Source organism: Epinephelus moara, chromosome 12 (assembly GCF_006386435.1).
Source record: "Epinephelus moara isolate mb chromosome 12, YSFRI_EMoa_1.0, whole genome shotgun sequence".
Classification (NCBI taxonomy): Eukaryota; Metazoa; Chordata; class Actinopteri; order Perciformes; family Serranidae; genus Epinephelus; species Epinephelus moara.
The window spans coordinates 5,305,483-5,326,220 of record NC_065517.1 but is presented as its reverse complement, the minus strand read 5'-3'; the positions used below and the strand labels follow the sequence as shown (position 1 = coordinate 5,326,220).

The 20,738-nt window shown below is 40.6% G+C and overlaps 1 protein-coding gene across 1 annotated transcript; it reads left to right on the top strand.

Annotated features, from left to right (window-relative positions):
- Positions 1-2,777: 2,777 nt before the first annotated feature.
- mcm9 (minichromosome maintenance 9 homologous recombination repair factor) lies at positions 2,778-20,615 on the top strand. The gene is made up of 15 exons (XM_050058463.1): positions 2,778-2,888; positions 3,278-3,461; positions 4,963-5,125; positions 5,508-5,614; positions 7,714-7,920; positions 8,029-8,110; positions 9,264-9,464; positions 9,571-9,696; positions 10,745-10,864; positions 11,016-11,190; positions 12,947-13,149; positions 13,558-13,761; positions 14,830-14,912; positions 15,379-15,524; positions 17,049-20,615. Exons 2-15 carry the CDS (start codon positions 3,297-3,299, stop codon positions 18,988-18,990), a joined length of 3,924 nt encoding a protein of 1,307 aa, XP_049914420.1. The 5' UTR covers positions 2,778-2,888; positions 3,278-3,296; the 3' UTR covers positions 18,991-20,615.
- Positions 20,616-20,738: the final 123 nt, after the last annotated feature.

Below are 20,738 nucleotides of genomic sequence, written 5' to 3'. Positions count from 1 at the left end.
GATTTGAATATATTATTATTTATATATATTGGATAACAATAATTGTATCATTTAAAAGCAATGGATGAGCAAATTGTCATTTTTAATGACATTAGCTTGGCTTCACTACCTTTGCCATAAAAGGACAAATAAACAATTTGGTAGAGCATGTTTTTGAAAAATTATTTGACCTTTATTACACTTTAATTTTTGTATAAATGTACATAAACCTATTGAGTAAGACCTCTTAAGTATAACATGATGAAAAAATATGTCTACCTTTGAAAATCCCACCACACAGAGCCCAAATTGTAGAGGTAGCTCAGTCAGATTGAGGTAAATTCAACACATTTTTCATCAAGATTACTCAAAACAGTTGAGCAGAACGTTAAAGGGTTAACTGAGAGGTAACAGAGAAAAAGGAGATTGATCCCAGAAAATAATAGTAACAGGATGACGTGTTCAAATAGGCTACAGATTCATGTAAAACACATGACAACACAATAATATCAACAACAATAAGGGGTTATGAATATGTGTTATCCAAAACCCATGAGGTAAAGAGCAGAACAAGTAAAAATTGTTTTTTCATATAGCAGGTTACATACTGGATTTGTCTATATTAACTGAATTAATATACAAATAATGCGCTGTGATGTTTTGTAATGTAGGCTTATCTATGTGGGTTTAAGTTATGTTCATACATTTTCATTTGGTTTTCTCTGAGTCATGGTTTAGCAGTGAAAGTGAACTATAATATCATAAATTACAACGTTGTGTAGCCCTCTGGTGTTTGCTCAAGACATCTGAAAAGAGAGTAGATGTAGAGTCTGTTTCAAGTATTGATTGACTGACTGCAGTCAGTTGCAGAATGCTTTTTAAAAGACATACCTGTTACTGTCTAATTACTGAAATAAATTAAAGGACTTTTTTACATTCTACAAACAGTTTTGGATATTTTTTCACATAGTAAACCTCTTGCAGTAAACCTCCGACAAATGAAAGACTCTATTGGAATAGTAAGACTGCCCCTCTGTCAGGCATTATACAACCATCTCAATTCGGTCCTTATAGTACAAGGATGATCTGAAACCTCCAAGCCCCTTGGGGACAGTAAAAGCATCCATCCATCCATCCATCCATCCATCCATCTGTCTGTTCATTCGTCCATCCGTCTGTCCACCCAACCATCCATTCATCCATGAAGCTGAACTGAACACAATCACTTACATGTAAGCCTGTAGATAGCTTACTGTGTGACTGCTGATAGCCAATCACAACAGTTGCTCTGGTGTTATTGCTTTATATTGTCTACAGGAAAATAAAAAGAGGTCTTAGTGAAATGTGGCAGTTGTGTCACTTTTCACACAGTGAACCTCGTGGCTGACAAATAAAGTCTCTGTTGCTTTAATAAGGCTCTCTCAGATATTAAGCAACCACCTAATTTCAAACAATGTTGCTAATGCCCTAAAGTAAGCTAAAAAGGTTGTAGACTGAGCAGCTATGTTGACAGCTATGGTTTCAATATAGTGTCTGACTTCTGTTTTAAATCTGTATATGGGTGGTATCTTTTTAGTCCATATGCACATCTAGTATTTTCCATTTAAAATAAACAGTCTTTTACAGTCAATATCATTCTTATCATAAAATGAATGATAAAATGAATACTTGAAGCAGTATATTTACAAAACACCTCGTTTTTGTCATTGTTAATAGAGCGTTTCTTTGAATAAAGTTGTAAAGGGAGGGAAAAAGTTGGATCAGCGATCAGCAGAAACAAGCTGGATCTCCACTTCTGGATTAAGTGGCCATAAGACAGCAAAATGTCTTTTGGAGGATGTGTGGTAGTTTATAAGGAAAAGAAGGCAAATTTCTTACACTTCACTAAACAGCTTCCCCTTAGCATTGGGCTTGAGCAAAACAGTGTGATTGAGTCTGAATAGTTTCACGCTCCTTCGGGCTTCTCCCTGAACCTGCACTTAACATTACTTGATCAGAAAAGAAATCCTACATGTAGAGATGCCGACAGGCATTTAAATCAATTTAAGAATGAGTGTATGGTCATCTTCACTGATGGGTCTAAGGACCCATGTTCTGGGAAAACTGGTTTTGGGATGTATGAAGATAATGTTCAGGTCCAGCAGTGCATCCGTATTTCTGACAACATGTCTGTTTTTTCTGCTGAGCTATAAGCAATTTTATGGGCTTCGTGGTGGATAGAGGTGGTCAAACGCCCTGATAGTGTCATCTGTTCTGATTCTGTTGCTGCCTTGTTAGCTTTGAGAGGTGAGACATCAACAGCTTCAGTGGCAAAAAGAATGGAAAGTAGATTGCTGGGGCAGACATGACTTCTCTCTGCAGCCCTCTGTTTAGAGGAAGAGATGGATGATTAAATCTGGAAGAAGGGATGATGTTTTAACAAGTCTGAGACTGAGGCATTGTGGTTTAGCCACTTATCTAAAAGTCACTGGCAAACATTCAGACAGTTTGTGTCAGGGGAATTGAAAACTGTCCAACACATTGTGTTCTCTTGTAACAAAAAAAAAAGAAAAGAAAGGCAACGGTTGTTCGAGGAGCTGCCAGATCTGGGTCCACCCAGGATTTCCTTTAAATCTATTTTTGTGTCTGAAGTGGCGTTTCTATCAATTGTTAGAGCAGTCCTGGAATTTCTCCATGCTTCTGCACTTTATTTAAAAATATAGGGTGAATATTAAACTCTTGCCTGTGGAGGGCAGCATTACGCTTTATTAGCACACAGCCTGCCGGAACCGTATTAGAAGAAGAAGAAGTCGCGTTTCCGGTTGGGTTCAGACGGAAGTGCTGCGTACCCGCGTAATACAAGCTCAAGTCAGTCGTTTGTTTACATCGGTGATGTGCCTACGAAGACTGTTTCAGTCATTGTAAATACGGTATGTGAATCCCTGTCTTTGTGTTAGAACAGTGTTGCAGTTATTGAAGTAAAGTGTCGCTAGGGTAAAGAGTGTGTATGGCTAACGACGTTAACTTAAAGGCGGTTGTTAACACCATTCCGTAGCTAACGTAATATATCACAGGTTGTCCTAATTAAAAATTGCGCACGGCACCTTTTTTAAAATTGGAGAGCGTAGATTAAGTGCGTATATGATTCACATTTTATCATTCAAACTGCCTTAGTTGCATTAAAACTTCAATATTTCAGTCTTTGGGCTATAAAGATGTGTATCACCTCGTTCAAGTGATTAGGGTTTGACATTTCTATGTTCTCGTGTGTATAAATGTAAAGCCCTAAACACTGCATTGTTAATTTCTGTTCTTCCAGGGGTTCCCATCACCTCACTATGTTAATCAGCCCGGATCAGGAGGCCCTGATAGGCCGAGTGTTTGAGACCTATCTGACAGAGCACCATCATGAGGACATTCTCCAGCTTATTGCTGATACTAATGAAGAGACCCATCGCCCTGTTGTTGTTAATGCCATGACTCTGTTTGAAGCCAATATGGAGGTAATTTCATCACAGTTCAAAACACAGTCTCCTCTATTCAAAATAAACAGATGTCAGTCAGTGTACTTGAGACTTGGAGATGTGTTCACTTCAGTCAGTCAGGTGATGGGGTTAAAATACGTCATTTTTTCCTGTACTGATATATCTACACTAAGTTGTATAAATATCTGGGGTTTACGTTAGATGACCATCTCACATTTGAAGAGGGGATAAACATTCTGTCAGACTCTGTGGGTAGGGCCCTAGGAGCTGTCCTTAATAAGGTTAAGTTTTGCAGGGATCTTGGCTATAAAACCTACTCTCAGCTGTTTAAATCTTGTGTTTGTCCTATTTTAGATTATGGTGCAGGAGTTTGGGGTTATGGTAAAAGTATAAAGTGTGAAGCAGTACAGAACAGAGCCATGCATTGTTTTCTGGGTGTGCATAAATTGGCCCCAATACTTGCATTATCCGGTGACATGGGGTGGGAGCCATGTGAGGTGAGGCATGGGGGTGACATGGTGCGTTTGTGGAACAGGTTGATCAATATGCAATAAACAAATTTTTTTATGGGATCTCTTAAACAATTATTCTTGGGCCAGGCAGCTTGAAAAATTATTTTGTATGGCTGGTCTTCAATATGTATATAGAAATAAATTATCTTGTTCTGTCAGTCAAATTAAAAGAGTATTATTTGAAAATTATAAACAAAAATGGTCAGAAGAAGTTCAGTGTAAACCAAAACTGAGAACATATTGTCTGCTCAAAGGTAGTTATGGCCCAGAGCACTATGTCACCCTCAACCTATCCAGAGCTCAGAGGTCAGTTTGTGCCCAGCTGAGGTGTGGTATTCTGCCTCTGGCTCTAGAAACTGGACGCTTCCATTTGATCCCTGAGGAAGACCGAAAGTGTTGTTTGTGTGATCTGGGAGAGATTGAAAATGAATTTCATTTTTTGTTTTACTGTCCTTTGTATCACGACCATAGGCAAAGGCTTTTCTGTAAAATTTTATCTGAAGATGGACCAGATTTGTTTTCAGTGTCTGATGAAGGCAGACTCCAGTATTTATTTTCAGAAAAGGTATTCCTAGTAGCTAGGTTTATCCAAAATGCATACGAGCAGCGTAGAAGTACACTATATGTGTGAAACACTATTACCACCTAACATTAATATGTATGTAGGTAAGAATGTCCATGGGTATATATATATATATATATATATATATATATATATATGTATGTATATATGTATATGTATATGTGTGTAGGTGTGTGGATGCATATATGAAAGCATCATTTCCTGTACTTTCCTTTTATGTTGTACGGCTCCTTTATGTCAATTTAAGTGTCTTGTAAGCCCATGAGGGCTGGGCACCTTTGGGGTATGACACTTGGAAATAAAAACTAACTAACTAACACAGTAAGGCTCATGTAAAATAATCAAATTATGTTCTGCTATCATGTGATATTATATATACATATATGCACTAATGACACTGCATCTCTTCTATCTGTGTCCACAGGTTGGGGACTATTTCAACGCCTATCCCAATGAAGTCCTGGCCATATTTGATAAAGTGTTAGAGAGAACAGCTGTGGAGTTATCAGAGAGATCTTCTCCGAGTCAGTGCGGAGGACAAAGACCAAAAGAGAGAATGACCTACACTCTTCATGCTCGCATCACAGGTTAGACATCCAATTGGGACTGATGTTTAAATGTTAGCAGATGTTGGGCAGAGCTTGCACTGTGAGGAATGCTATTACTACATCCGAAGCTGGTGTTGAGGCGGGACTACTCTGTCCTCCCATTTTACGATCGTACCTTTTATACAGAATGGTGAGGCAGCATTTCCATGTGAAATTCCCACCTTGAAGAGTCGGTGTTAAAGGCGCTAGTAGTACATGAAACAGATCATCTGTGAAAAAAAGGTTTGTGCTTCTAATGGCATTTGCAAGAATCCTCCACACCAAAAACAGTGGAGTATCTACCACTACCCCTGACTCCTGACACCTTGCTGACTCTTTTCTGACTTTTCTGTTGCTGATTGACTGTCCCATGTTTGTCCAGGTCTGCCAGTGTGTCCAGAGCTGACCAGAGACACCATTCCCAGGTCCAGAGATGTAGGACACTTTCTGTCTGTCACTGGTACTGTCATTCGCACCAGTGTTGCCAAGGTAACAGCATGGCACACCTTCAGTTTTCAACAGTCTGCTGAAATTGTACTGACACCAATACACCATTTCACCTCTCCTATTCACCCTACAGCAGCAGCTGTCAGTTTTCAAGTAAATTGCTATTGTTACATTAGAGAACATTACACACACACACACACACACACACACAGAGTGTAGTAGTTAAATGTGTTGCTTGAGGCAGACAGAGTATGAACAGTGAAGTGTGGGATTGCTGCTGTGTGTTAATTAGTGGATCATTAGGTTGCTGCTATTGTAGGTGTTCTTTCTCTGTTTGGGTCTGACACCATGTCATAACTGGATGCGTGCATCAGACTATTATGCCACATCGCGTTACATCATGCGCTCTCTGTCCACACTGGATCTGTTAAATATGGAACTCTGCCAAGTCATGTCAACAAACCACTTACGTAGCAGCTATGGTCTCAGAGTAACAACTGACAAGATGGATGAGTACCTGCTTCCTTATTTTTCATATTCGCAACAAAACTATTACTGGTAATGTATAGATATTATTGTTGTAGCTACCGTACTATCTCATACCACCATCTCCACTTTGTTAAACAAGCTAGCATCCCACACAAGTCCTACCAGAAACGGCCATCTTCTTGGCGTTCTCCCTCCAGCCACATGTCAACTTATAAAAGTTTTTGTAGTTACATAAGGAGGCATCCTGTAGGTAATTCCTGATTTAAACCTTATGAATCATCTGTTCCTCATCCATTGTGGTGCTTCTAGTGCAAGCGACAGAGTAAAAATAGAAACATGGCGTCCGATAAAAGTTCAGCTCAAAACGGCGCGCTGCATTGTGCTGCGTTGCGTCGCTTGCAGACACATAGGACAGTCCACTAGAAAACAATGCAGTCAAACTGATTTAGTCACTACACTCACTCTCATCGCATCCAGTTAGGACAGGGTGTGAGACCTGACTGAGTCAGTTAAATCTAATTTCCAATCCAGCTTCATTGTAAGAAAGGTGGATTTTGCTTTTGTTTGTTTTTTGTTATATAAGCTACTGACATGCAATATCCACAGATCAAGAGTGTAGTATATACTCAGGCCCTCAAGGATGTTGTGAAGCAGCAGTAATGCAAATTTAGCCAATCCCTGTGAATTCTGCATAACCTTATAATTTTGTCCACTACCCACAACTTTACAGCAAATTTGTCTATTTGAAATGAGTAAAATCTCATTTCATTGTGCAGCGTATTGATTCAGTCAGCCCCTCACTCACTCTGTTTATCATGAGATTACTGCTGCACCTGTGACAGAGTCACACACACAGTAGCAGGGCTACCTGTAAGCATCACACAGCAGTCGTTACCCAATGTTTATAATTATGGGTTTAATGACAGAGTTGAGCCGTCTCAGTGTGGGTGTGAGATTGTTGGGACTATTTAACAACTCGATGCCGGATGTTAGGCGCTGCTGCTGTGTTAGCAGGAGGAGAGCAGCTCACAGAGATGGTCCTTCAGTGCTGCTTCAAACGGCAGCAACAGCTGTTTGTCAGCGATCAGCTCCCATCCACGTTCCCACCATCACAGATAGATTTTTAATTCTATTGGAAACACTAGATGCTCATTATACTGGGCTCTGATTACGAGAAAGCATCGCAACCCTTTTTGCAAATTTCATTCGCTCCCGCACTTTCAACTTTGCAATGAAACACCTAAAAATATTGCAACATGCATTGCAGCTTTTTAGAAAAGCTGCTGTGAAATCAGTCATTACATGCCCTAACAACCACAAAAACAGCCCGTGAAGTCCTGGAGGTACTGATTGATATAAGATCAAAAGGTTACACCAATGGGGAAATCAGGGTTATCACAGTACTGGAGGATTCATAGGTGTTCTGTGCAAGCACTTGATTATTTTATAACCAGATCAACCTCAATAAAGTGCTGGCAGCAAGAAGGGTGTAAAGAGAGGAATAGACAGTCACATACTAAACGTGATGCTCACTTGTAAATAGGTGTGTGGGAGAGTAAAGCATGAGTGGGATTAAGTAAAATCACTTCCTGTACAACATCTTCATTTTTTTATTTTGAGTTTTACTTAGAATCCCTCTCCACCTCTCACAGGTTCTGGAATACGAGCGTGATTACATGTGTACAAAGTGTCGTCACGTCTTCACGGCGCAGGCTGATTTCGACCAGTTCTATACCTTTGTCCCACCGGTTGCCTGTCCCAATCCTGATGGCTGTAACTCGTTCAAGTTCAGCTGTCTGTCAGGAGGATCTGAGCCCGCTGCCTGCAGGGACTTCCAGGAGATCAAGATACAGGAGCAGGTAAGATAGTTATTCATGTGTCAGTTGTTTCTTCAGATAAGAAAAAGAGTGTCTATGGACTGTACTTGAACTGTACATGGTGTAAATCTTGTCTCCCTCACACAACAGGTGCAGAGGCTGTCAGTGGGCAGTATTCCTCGTTCTATGGTGCTGGTTTTGGAGGATGACCTTGTCGACATCTGTAAATCTGGTAAGGACTTTAGGTAGCAAGGTTTGACAAAGACACACTTGCTTGTCAACACATAGTAATGGTAGGGGCGAGGGATATAATGTTTGTACTCAATGTATGGTGACTTGTTCCATGTGGGATGTATAAAATTACTGTATATCAAACATTGAGTACAACTATCACGTCACGACCCCCAAGACCACTGTCTCCTGGGCAATAGTGTATGCAAACAGGGTATGCATTGGTGTCTGCAAGGCTCCAGGCCGCAACTATTCAGTCACATTGTGCGACCATGAAGCACAAGTGCGACAGTCAAATATTATTAATATATGAACTGGAGAGCTGTAAGTGTGTTTTCAGTTCACAGTGAATTACTCCACATGGGTAACAATGGTGCGGTTACGGCTGAACTTTGTGCTAACTGCTAACATTTAATTGTTGACCTGAAGCTTTACGTTCACCACAAAAGCATCAAAATTTTGGGCCCAAGCCAGGTGCTTCAGAATAAAAGCACCAATGGGTCTGCTTTGATTTATTTTATTGAAACAGTACTTTTGAAAAACTTTATTGTAACAGTACATATTTAATATTATTATAACAGTACTTAATTTAACTGAATTGTAACAGTACTTTATTTAATTTCATTTTAACAGCACTTTAATTAACAATATTATTAGTACTCTGTTTAACTTTAATGCCACTGTATTTTTCTATTTAGTAGTTTAGTATTTTAGTAAAAATATATTGCCCAGCCCTAACTACCTGCTTCTCCAGACAGCTTAAAATCAGATCGCCCCTCCATGCACATGTGTCATTACAGTGACTGCCTGTGATGATACTTTGGAATCCACAGCCCCATCACCAACTACCTCCACGGGGTCGGAGACGGAACATTCTCATGCATCATTTCCACTTATCCAGAACAACATTGTGTTTTTTTTAATGAAGATGACTAGATTAAAAGCTTCTGTTACAACATACCTATATTAAATGCAAACTATTGTATAGGTCCTGTGTGCTGGCAGTGTGGACAAAGCATTGTTGTAGCATCAAGGTTAAAAATGAAATAAACCTCATTCCACCAGCATTCATTTTCACCTGATGGTGGCAGTGTACAGTGTCATGCTCATCCTGTAGCTGTGCAGTTATTATGGACTGTGTGGTGTGCTCCTAGGAGATGATGTGACTGTCTATGGGGTGATGTGCCAGCGCTGGAAGCCACTCTATGATGGCACTCGCTGTGACGTGGAGCTTGTCCTCAAAGCCAACAATATAGAGGTGAACAACCAGCAGGCTGCTGCTGCTCTTCTCATGAAGGACATTCAGAAAGAGTTTGAAGACTTCTGGGATAGTTACAAACATGATCCCATAGCTGGTATGTAAGAACTGGCCTCACACTAAACATTCTCATGTGGTTTCATTTCTTGTTTTATTGATTTTTTTTTTTTTAAGAATAATGTTCTTCTCCCCTCTCTCTGTAGGTAGGAACCAGATCTTGTTGAGCCTGTGCCCACAGGTGTTCGGCATGTATGTGATTAAACTGGCCGTGGCCATGGTGTTGGCTGGTGGCGTGCAGAGAATAGATTCTTCTGGAACCAAGATCAGGGGTATCTTTCTAGTTTCTTATATTTTTAAATTAAGCAGCTGAAAAGAAGGACACCAATATTTCAATTTCTATAACCTCTAAACCAAAGAGTTTACATTTTGTTGATGTAATGTATTGTCACAGCAAAGGAAGTACTGGTAAAATGATTTGTTTGAGATCTAGGGGATTTAATTATTAATTAATAAGAACCAACTACTAACAGGCCACAATATACCTGAATGCCTGTGTTGCCACTCAACATGAAAAAGATGCAGGCCTTACCTTTAGCTCAGCCAGGCCCCCCACTTCATTCGGTCCCCACCCTGCCATCCGACCCTCCCTTGCTTACTGTTGTTGACTCTGTCAAGCCTTTGCACGCGGCATGCCAATATGGCAGTTTTAACAATATCAGTGAGAAATACTCCAGCACCGTGGTGACGGACAGCTCCAACTTACGATGTACCTTAGCTGCTCTCCTTACAAGCACCCGATAAGGGACAGTTTGGGAAACACTGGTAGGAAAAGAAGTTCCTTAGCTCAGGTATATCTTAGAGATCTTCGTAGAGCGCTAAGATACATTGAAACTGGAAAACAGGAGACATCTCTCCTCTTGCATTTTTGGCTGAAGAAAAGTGAAACATGCGATACCTTCCTCTAAACTTTGAGGATATCTGCTGTCGGACTTGCGTCTCTGCAGTTTCCCTTGTTCTGAAAGTTTGACAGACCTGTGCCTGGTTTTAGTTGCTAACATAGGACTTGATAGTGGTAGTTCTGGGGAGAGGCTTAGCGAAGGGACAATTAGACACAGACAAAATGCAACGTACTGCAGGGATAAGTGTTATTGCTCATTGTCGATCAGTGTCAACGCAAAGGGTCACAAAGCATCTTACGTGTTATAAGCTGCCCTTTTGAGACTGTCAACCAATCAGAACCAACAAATGGTAACCTGTGGCTGTGACAATAGAGAAACTGTGACATATGTTTGCTGTATGTTGGTTTTTATGAGTGGAAAAACTCTCTGTTCTCTGTGGAACGCTGTCTCAAGGTAGAGTTGACCTTGTCCTCTCTAGGTGAGTGTCACATGTTGCTGGTTGGTGACCCTGGCACAGGGAAGTCTCAGTTCCTCAAGTATGCCGCTAAGATCATGCCACGCTCTGTCCTCACAGCAGGAATTGGATCAACAAGTGCAGGTAGGCCCTGTTCACTGTCAGCTCTCAGATCAAAGGAGTTTGTTTTCACTGCCTCTGAGCTTGATGTTCTCACATAAACAATTCTACATGCCTACATATAGACATGTCCAGTCAGTTAAGTGAATAATACACATGATATCATGTGTTAAAGGACTGACAGTAGCAGCGGTGAAAGATGGAGGTGATTGGCATCTGGAGGCAGGAGCCCTGGTCCTGGCAGATGGTGGTTTGTGCTGCATTGATGAATTCAACAGCATCAAGGAACATGACCGCATCAGCATCCATGAAGCCATGGAACAACAGTCTATTAGTGTGGCCAAAGCAGGGTAGGACAGCCATGCACACACATCCACATGCTCATAGAAATCCAGTCTAGGCAGAGAAGACCAACATGCATCAAGTTTTAATGGGGTTAATGTTTGCCCCTCACCAGATTAGACAGGGCAAAAATATGGTGATCACTGTAAAGGTGGTTGAAAAGTTGTACACAATAAGGAGGTTTCTAAATACAACATGGGTCACTGACACATAGAGCTATCTGGGTAACCTGAGACTCATCATGCTTATTGTGTTCGCCTCTCCTAAGAATCTTCCTGTTGAATACTTAATAGGATGAGTATGAGGAATAGACTAGATAATAACTAATCAGTTATATGCCTGGTCCATGGCCTTATCAGTGAATGGCACTGTATTACTGCATTTCAATAGTCTACAGTTCTTCAGAGGAGTTTTCAAAATATTATGATATATATATGTTGTGTATTGCAATGTAGCCTGGAAATACCGTGATATTATTTTTAAGCTAAATTGCCCATCCCTAGTGTATTATGTGCATGCATATAAAACAATGGTTATGCTTTGTGAGCAAAGGAACAGTAATCGGTAAAAATGTCTTCAGTACTCATGGGTGAAATTGATTAAAAAAACTTGACAAACTTTGAATGAATGAAAGTGAAGTGAGCACTGCAATTCTTGTAAATCATGCATACCACACAACTAAATGTAAAAATCTATTCCACTGTGTGTGGGTCAGCTATGTAAGCTGTGATTATCCTCTGCCAATATGATGAGTGGATTGTTGTTTTCTTGTTGAGTACTTTGTTAGTGGTGAGTAAAATTCTTCATGAAATTGATATGCTGAGAATTAAGACTTAGAGGAACTAGACTGTCAGCTTTGTCACGCTGTACTTAGTCAAAGCAGTGCTTCCAGCTAAATACTGACGTCAGCATCCCAACAAAGTTATTTCTGAGAAGAACATCAACATGTTGCTATAACTGCTGTAACTGTGCTGAGTCTGTTCATCCTCTGTGACCATGTTCAATGGCGCCATGGTCACAATTTAACTTAATGAGATTAAAGATAGGGCTGCAGGGCTCCAGATCACAACTATGTAGTCACATTTTGCCACCATGGAGCACCACTGTGACTTGCAAATATTAATATGAACTGGAGAGCTGTAAGTGTGTTTCCAGATCACAGTGAATACATTCTCACATTTAAGGGCGCAACAGTTAACTTTGTGCTAACTGCTAACAACAACAATTGATTAGAAGCTTCAAGTTCACAGCAAACACATCAACACATCCAGTCCGAGACGAGCCCGGTGCTTCAAAATAAAAGCACAAGTGGTTCCACTTTGACTTATTTAAATACAGCAATACTTAATTTACCTACAGCAACCCCCAAAACAAAAAATGATGTAACTGCCCATTTAATTTACTCAGGACACCTCACTGAGAGGCTACTCAACAAAATTGCTTTCAGTACCACCAAGATGGCAGATTACATTGCTTACCTGTGATCTTTTGTTCTGTTATTACAGATATCTGTTAATGACAAAAAGACATGGAAGACTATTACATGCAAGACTCCATCCTCTCTTTCTAACCTATAGAATATGACATGCCCACTGAGGTTGTCACAGTTCTCACTTCAGACCAAGGAAAACCTTTTATTTTGAACTAAGTTTTTAGGTTCAGAAACAGTTTATTTGTGGTGAAAATGCTGTGAACGATTCAAAAGTAGATGCATGAATCTGAAAGGAAACTAAAACTACTCTTCATTGCCCCTCTTCTTTATAGTATTGTGTGTAAGCTGAACACTCGAACCACCATCCTGGCAGCTGCCAACCCTAAAGGCCGGTATGACCCCAACGAGACGCTGTCTGTGAATGTAGCTCTGGCCAGCCCTCTGCTCAGTCGCTTCGACCTGGTTCTGGTTCTGCTGGACACCAGAAACGCAGAGTGGGACCACATCATCTCCTCTTTTATTCTGGAGGACAGAGGTACAGGATGTGCTACTGAAATGAAATTCTAAGAGCAAATCAACCACCATCAAATGTGAAATTGGATTATAGTAATAGTTTAATGATTGTTATTTTTATATTTTTCACAATATTCTCATTAGCATTGCATATTGTAATTGTATAGTGAAATTTATACATCAACCCAGGTAAAAATCATCTATCTATATATCAGTTAATAGATGTTATTAATAAATGCAGTGTGGAAAAAAGATCTTAAATTGCTCTGAACATAGGTTTATTTTAAATTGCAGAATATTTCAGCTGAACACTGCAAAAATTCTGTATTGTTTTTATTAAGGAATGATTCTGTTATGATAATTATCAAAGAATTCATTTTCTTTTGATGATGAAAATAGTGAGATGTGAGTCATGTTGTGTTGCTGTCAGGACTGCCTGCTGAGAGTGGCAGCCTGTGGCCAATGGAGAAGATGAAGGCGTATTTCAGTGTGATTAAAGGCCTGCAGCCGCAGATGTCTGAGGAGGCCAATAGCATCTTGACCCGTTACTACCAGCTGCAGAGACAGAGTGATGGACGCAACGCGGCCCGCACCACGATCCGCATGCTGGAGAGTCTCAGCAGGCTGGCTGAAGGTGAGGACAGTCAGCTGTCGGTCAATGTTGACCCGTTGTTGAGCATCCATCGCCTTGTCCTACATTGTTGCTCCTTGTTGGCCGACGTTGACTTTTCTTTTGGCGGATTCAGCATTTTGAATCAGCATCGGCAAGGGTGGAGCCTGTTGGTGAATGAAATCCCTCTACCTGGCAGTTCAGCTCAGCGCACGAGGAGAGAAATGGAAGTGATGAATGTAAACAAAGAGCTGAAGTCAAAAGGGAGTGAGACTAAAACACATTTGGTATACGGCGTAAGATTATTTTACTTTTGCCATTGTGCTCTTTAGCATAAATGTTTCCTGATGGTTTATGTTATGGTTCACTGGCACGCTGTAATTATACTCTTATCAAGACAGTCTTCCAGTTTCCCTTTTTGAAAGATGATTACATACTACCATCCCCTGCTGATGTGGAGAGTTATTTCCTCTCATGCAGGCGCAGAATGTATGTGCTGGTTGGCCATCGGCTGAATTCTTTGCAGTGTGTTCATGTGCAACATTTTGGCCGAGACACCGCAACATGAGATGACGCAGCAGTGGGTCTTTGTTGCCACTAGTTCTCTGAAGTTGGTGTGGTGTGGTCGGGCCTTTAAGTTAGTTGACTTTGAGTTGTCCTCATCCTTTGTATGATGTATGATCACAGACTGAACAGCTTTGGATTTTGGACTGTTCTGAAATAACATACCATTTAAAGATGTCACCTCGGGCTCTGGGAAATTACACAGGACACTTTTCACTATTTTCTGACATTTCATTGACAAAACAGAGTTAATAATGGGCATATTACTGGTAATTGATAATGAAAATAGTTATAGGCTGCTAGTTGCAGTCCTGCACCCAGCAACCTGTTGTGCTCTAATGTAACTTGATGTGGCTCCATACATCACTGCAATGGGTTGGTTTACTATTAAAAATTAGACTTTTTCAATACATCAGCTGAGTTCATGTCTTTAAATGTAATAGAAAGCAATGTCTTCAAAAAAACATGCTAATGAATTGAATTGTGTATAAATAACTGAAAGCACTCACACAGAATTGTGTCTTACAGCCCATGCTAAACTCATGTACAGAGAGACGGTGACTGTAGAGGATGCTGTCATTGCGGTCTCTGTCATGGAGTGCTCTATGCAGGTAAGGAGAAAACTGAAGGACCCACTTTGCTACAAGAATATGATTTTACCATTGTCTTTTTGTTTCCTAAAGGGAGAGTTCACCCCAAAATCAAAAACGCATTTTTCTGTATCACTCAACAGGCTCGTGTAAGCACAGGATGTAAACATGCATTGTAAACATTAATGGCATCACCTCAGCTGAGCTGTAACGTTAGCTAACTCTGTGGTGCCGGGTGAGCTATCCTTTTGTGCAGTGATACAGTTGGTGGCTGTACATGCATACCTTTCCACCAGTGAAGGCCAGACAGCTATGCTTACTGCTCAGCAGGAATATTGAATTGATTTATATTAAACTATTTATCGTGATACATGTTGACAGTGACACATTAATGACCATTAACATTTATTCTGTCCTTGTTTTCCACTCTAATACTGAGGCCTGTGATCCTGCAACTGTCTAACTATATGCGGCACTCCTCTTTTAGGGTGGTGCTCTGCTGGGAAATGTAAACGCATTACTCACCTCATTCCCTGATGACCCAGGTCAGCAGTATCAGACTCAGTGTCAGGTACTGCTGGAAGGGCTGAACCTGCCACTGCTCCTCCAGAAGGAGATGGACAGACAGGCCAGGTGAGTAACTGCCTGCTCATTTGATAAGTCTCAGTTAAACCCAATGTTGGTTTACCCTCCCACTGATATGCACATTTCAGTGCTTAAAGGAATGCTTTACCCTCCCAAATGATCATGTGGATAGCAGTTACTCAGCCCATGTTACAGTGAATTCATGATGAAAACTTTGTTTTTCTTTCATACCTCCACTTTAATCGGAGAATCTAAAGATATAAAATTCTTGATGAATTGAAGTAAGCAGGGACAGTGTTTTAAAACGGTAAAAGTATATAAAAACATCTGTTTACAAACTGTCATACAACTCATGCAGTGTAATCCAAGTCTCATTTATCCAGTCATATACCCAGTACTTCCCAACATAAGCATTTTCACTACAACCTTACATTTTGAAACTGAACTTGAAATGAAACTTATATGTTCTCTTCAAAGCCAGACTACCTTGATGACAACAGTGATTTTACCTCACTGAACACAGGAGCTGCTGGTGCAACAGTACCTCATTTTGTGGTTTGTTTGTATTATTGCGTGACTTTAGTGAAACTGAATTAACCCTTTAAAACACCAAAGTCACACAATAACACAAACAACCTAACTCATCAAGGCAGTGATAGAACAGCAGCTCTTGTGTTCAGTGAGGTAAAATTACTGTTTTTGTCAGAGCATAGATACTTTCGGAAGTCTGTTTGAGTGTACAACTGGATAGATGAGACTCACATTGCATGAGTTTTGTTAGAGTTTGTAAAGAATGTTTTCATATTGTTTTGATGTTAAACGTGCTCTCTGTAGACCTCAATTCATCCAGAATTTTCTCTGGTTTTGGATTCTATGCTGTAAACCAGATGTATGTGAGAAAAACAAAGTTTTCTTCATGTATGTAACGTAGCATGGGGTGAGTAACTGACAGAGGTGTGGACTCAAGTCACATGACTTGGACTTAAGTCAAATTCAAGTAACAAATCTAATGACTTTAGACTCAACTTGACAAACTCAAAAAAGACTTGCAACTCAACTTGGATTTTAATTCCAATGACTTGTGACTTCACTTGGACTTGATCCCTTTGACTTGAAAATACTTTCACTTTTTTACCTAACCCCAAGCCCAAAGATTAAAAAGTATGTTATTTATTATAACATACTACGAGTCCTTCCTACAGTTGGTTGCTGATGTTTGTATAGGTGAGTGTAGGTATTCATAATGTAATACAAGTCCCATCAGTCAGCCTCTACTTTATAACTAGTCACGAGCATCCATAAGACACTTGACAGTTAAAATTCATTATAAGTCACATCTATAATGTTTTGTGACTATTGATATAGTGCATCAGTAAGCATTATGTGTGTTTATGAGTGCAGTCATACAGCATTATAAATGCATTATAATTCACTATGAATGCACCTAGTTTTGTGCATGGGGTGTTGTTGTGTTTAATGTATTTTAAGTTGTTCTGTGATATAGAATTGAACATGGATCAGGGTTCCTGTAGCTTTAAAGAGGAGTTAATTTGCATTTTTTTTGTCCACCAGGCTGAAGAGCAACACCCCAGATGCCTCCCAACATGACCCACCAACTGATAATTACCAACATCAACTCAGAGACACAAACACCATCAACAAAACCCACTGCCATGACAGCACTGCCATGTCCAGTCATTGCAAGGGTGTTGACTCATCGGAGAGTGGCTTGGACTGGTTTAACTCCATCACTCCATCACTGTCACCGGATGGTATGGCTTCATCCATGATTACATCAGCTGAAGAAAACCTAAGCAAAACAAAACCAAACTCCAGCTGGTCAGAAATATTTACAGTAACCCAACAGCCAGACTGTCAGACTAAGAAGGACATTCTTACTAATGCTGGCTCATCATTAAATCATGACGGTATGTCAAAAGCTTTCAGAAAAATTACGTCTGCTTCAGAAGAAAAGGAAAACATTAAAGAAAAAAGTCCCAGAACTCAAAAGGAGATGAAGCAATCTGAGAGACAGGAGGATGAAAAACATCCAGAGTCATTGGAGTGTGTGATTCAGAAGGTCTCCAGGAACCTAGTGGACAGAAGACGGGAGCTGGAGCTGAATCATCCGCAGAGTGACAAACATGGAGGACGAGGAAGACGTGGGGATAGTGCAAGTAAAAATGTGACTAATGTTTTTAATACAACTTCAGATTCCACGCTATCATCAGGTCAGAAGTTCCCCTCAAATACCCGAGTTCAGGAAAACGTGTCCTCTGGCGAAGACCGTAGTTTTGAGAAGGAAGACAAGAGGGACCAGACTGGAACAAAGACCATCAGTACTGTACTAAAGGAAAAGATGGCAGCTGAAGCTGAAACGGGTAAAGAATTGCATGAGAAGTTTTCAGGCTTTACATTCAAACCAAGGAAGATGAGACCTTTAGTCCACAACCACGCCCTTAATGGCAGCGCAGAGGTCAGCTCAGAGTTCCAGACGTATTGTAACCGAGGCAACAGAGAGCCTCAAACCTCCACAGAAAACACAATCAGTAAACAGAAGCCAGTTAGTCAGGATGACTCAGCAGGCCCACTTACAGACACGAAGAAGAGTAAAAGAAAGAAAAGACAGAACCAGGACCAAGATCTTTCAGCAGGTGGGAAACAGTTGAGCTGTGTAAGTGAGGTAGGAGAGGGCAGGTCTGAGGCCAGTTTCTCTTTTACATCTGGAGAGCTGGATCAAGACGATTTTACCTTTGTAAAGGGCAAAATGTCAAAAGGAGAAACTGTGGGTAGAATAAAGGGAAGTGATGATAGAGAAAATCTGTGTCAAGAACAGAGAATCAGAGTCAGCACTTGTGACAAGACTGAAGTAGGTAGCTTTACCTGCTCCACACCTTTAAAACCAACCACTCACATCAACGATCCAACACCTTCCAAACCAGGCCACACCAAGTCCACTGTGGCCGTCTCAACCCTGGCCAAACTCTCAAGATTCTCATTCACCAGCACAACTGAGCCCACAACCACCACTCAAACAAGCATGGAACAAAGTCCACTTCAAAGAAAAGATGCTAAATGCTCAAATGCCAAAGACGAGGAAACTCTGAATCCACCCCAAAACAGTCACTTACTAAGGAAGATTAAAACTGTGGCCACTGTGGGCAAAGTAAAGGACATGTTACCCCCACCAGCCGCAGAGCTCACACCAGGACAGAATTATGAACAACGGACAGAGTCACCAACAAAAATTCAGTGCAAAGCAAAGCAGACAGAGCCTTTTCATGCTGCAAACCACAGTAACAGTGTAACAATGCAGAATGATAGTCCTGATAACTACCAAAGCACTGCCAATCTGAAGAAGAGAAAGTGTTTTGAGCTGGGCCCTCCACTGTGCAGTGTTGGGGGTTCCCAGAGTCCGTTCTCAGGACTGTCTCTGTTCGGCTCTGTTGACTTGAGTAATGATGTTCTCGACACTGACTGGGACCAAGAGGTTTCAAAGAAAGCCAAAATCTAAAAGCAAAGGCTACTGTCACAATGTGTGTGGATTAAAAAGAATATCACACCAATTAAATCATGTTTTCTCTGTGGGGCACATCAGTTGAATTTTTTGCCTGATGTATAATTTAGTTACCTTCTGCAGTCTGAAAATAAACCTGTTAAATTGATAAAGAAATTCAAGTGTTGATCCTGGAATTGTACTTTTCGGCTTCCTCTTTTTATCTGAAAGGACTGGGACTCAGCCACAGCAGCTTGAGCTCAGGCTAATTAATTGACTGCATGGTGGCAACATGACAAGCAACATGATGTTTTGGCCAAAAACATAAAAGTGTTTTTGGTCCATCCTTATCTAGAGCAGTCACCAGAAGACAATCATATGTTTCCGCAAACCAAGAATATGTTACATTTGTACCTTTTAATACATATCATATGAAAATTTCTTAAGTGACATATTAGCTGACTTTGTCATTGGGAGTTGGGGGGGATGGTTAATGGCATGACACCTAGGCGAGACGCCTGCCAAGCTGCAGACCAGTTTCAGACCAACAAATATCAAAACTTGTTCTTAGCGATTATTCCAGCAGCTTTCTAGCCACCAAATGTGGGTGCTTTTTGTCAACCTGTCACTGTCGTTTCCACCACGAATAGTGGTACAAAAAGTGGTTGTTTTTTTACAGAGACATCACCAAAAACAGGTATTTTAAGCAAAAACATGGTATTTTTTCTAACCATAACCCACTGTTTTTAGTGCCTACACCTAAATATATGTTAACCAGTGTTTTTGAAACATAAGTTTCAGTGTATCAGCCAGTGTTGGGCAGTAGCGTCACTACAAGTAGCTTCTTATTAGCTTAACTACATTTCTCAGTAGCATGGTGGTAGTGTCTCTACTTTTTGAGTCAAATAGCTTTTCATTAGTGAAGCTGATTAACTGACTGAGTAGCACAGTAGTGTTCACAAAAGTTACAAGCTCTCTCTGCCAGGAAAAGCTCTAAAATGCAGCTGACTTTTTCTTTCTGAGGTCTGGATAAAAGTTGCAAATAGATACTAAAGATAATAAAAGATAGTAAAACTGAAAGGTCCATTATTTTTATTGTTTGTATAACTGTCTTTTATAAATTATGATTTTAATGACTGAAAAATATATTTTGGAATTCTGACACAGGATCTCTGGGAGTGTCCTGCGGTGTCTGGCACCAGTGCGTTGGCGGCAGATCCATTTAGTCCAGTGGGTTGTGAGGTGGGTTAATGGCATGTGCCACAGATGCTCATTCAGATTGGGATCTGGGGAATTTGGAGGCCAGGTTGACACTTTGAGGTCTTTGTCACATTCCTTGGGCCATTCCTGAGCGATGTTTGCAGTGTGGCATGGTGCATTATCCTGCTGGGGGGCCACTGTCATTGGGGAGTACTGTTGCCATAAGGGGGGGTACTTGGTCTGCAACGGTGTTTGAGTGGGTGGAACATGTCAGGTGGTATCCACATGAATGCCAGAACCAAAGGTTTCCCAGCAGAACAATGCATTGGAACAAAATAATCAAAGTTATTCACTTCACCTGTCGGTTCTTTTAATATTTTGGCTGATCAGTGCATGTCTTTATTTTGTTGTGTTTTAGGCCAGTGTGAGCGATATAGCAATCAATAAAGAGGACAGCTAGAGGATTCTTGCATTATTTTTTGAATAAATGTTAGCATTGATTATAGGAGAGGTCAAAGGTCGTCAACCGGGAGCCAGCGGGCGACCAGAGGAATATCAAGGAGACC

Coding starts and splice junctions, on each gene's coding strand:
- mcm9 (XM_050058463.1), top strand. CDS start 3,297: ATGTTAATCAGCCCGGATCAGGAGGCCCTGATAGGCCGAGTGTTTGAG. Junction 5,615..7,713: donor TTCGCACCAGTGTTGCCAAG/GTAACAGCATGG, acceptor CACCTCTCACAG/GTTCTGGAATACGAGCGTGA. Junction 14,913..15,378: donor TCATGGAGTGCTCTATGCAG/GTAAGGAGAAAA, acceptor CTCCTCTTTTAG/GGTGGTGCTCTGCTGGGAAA.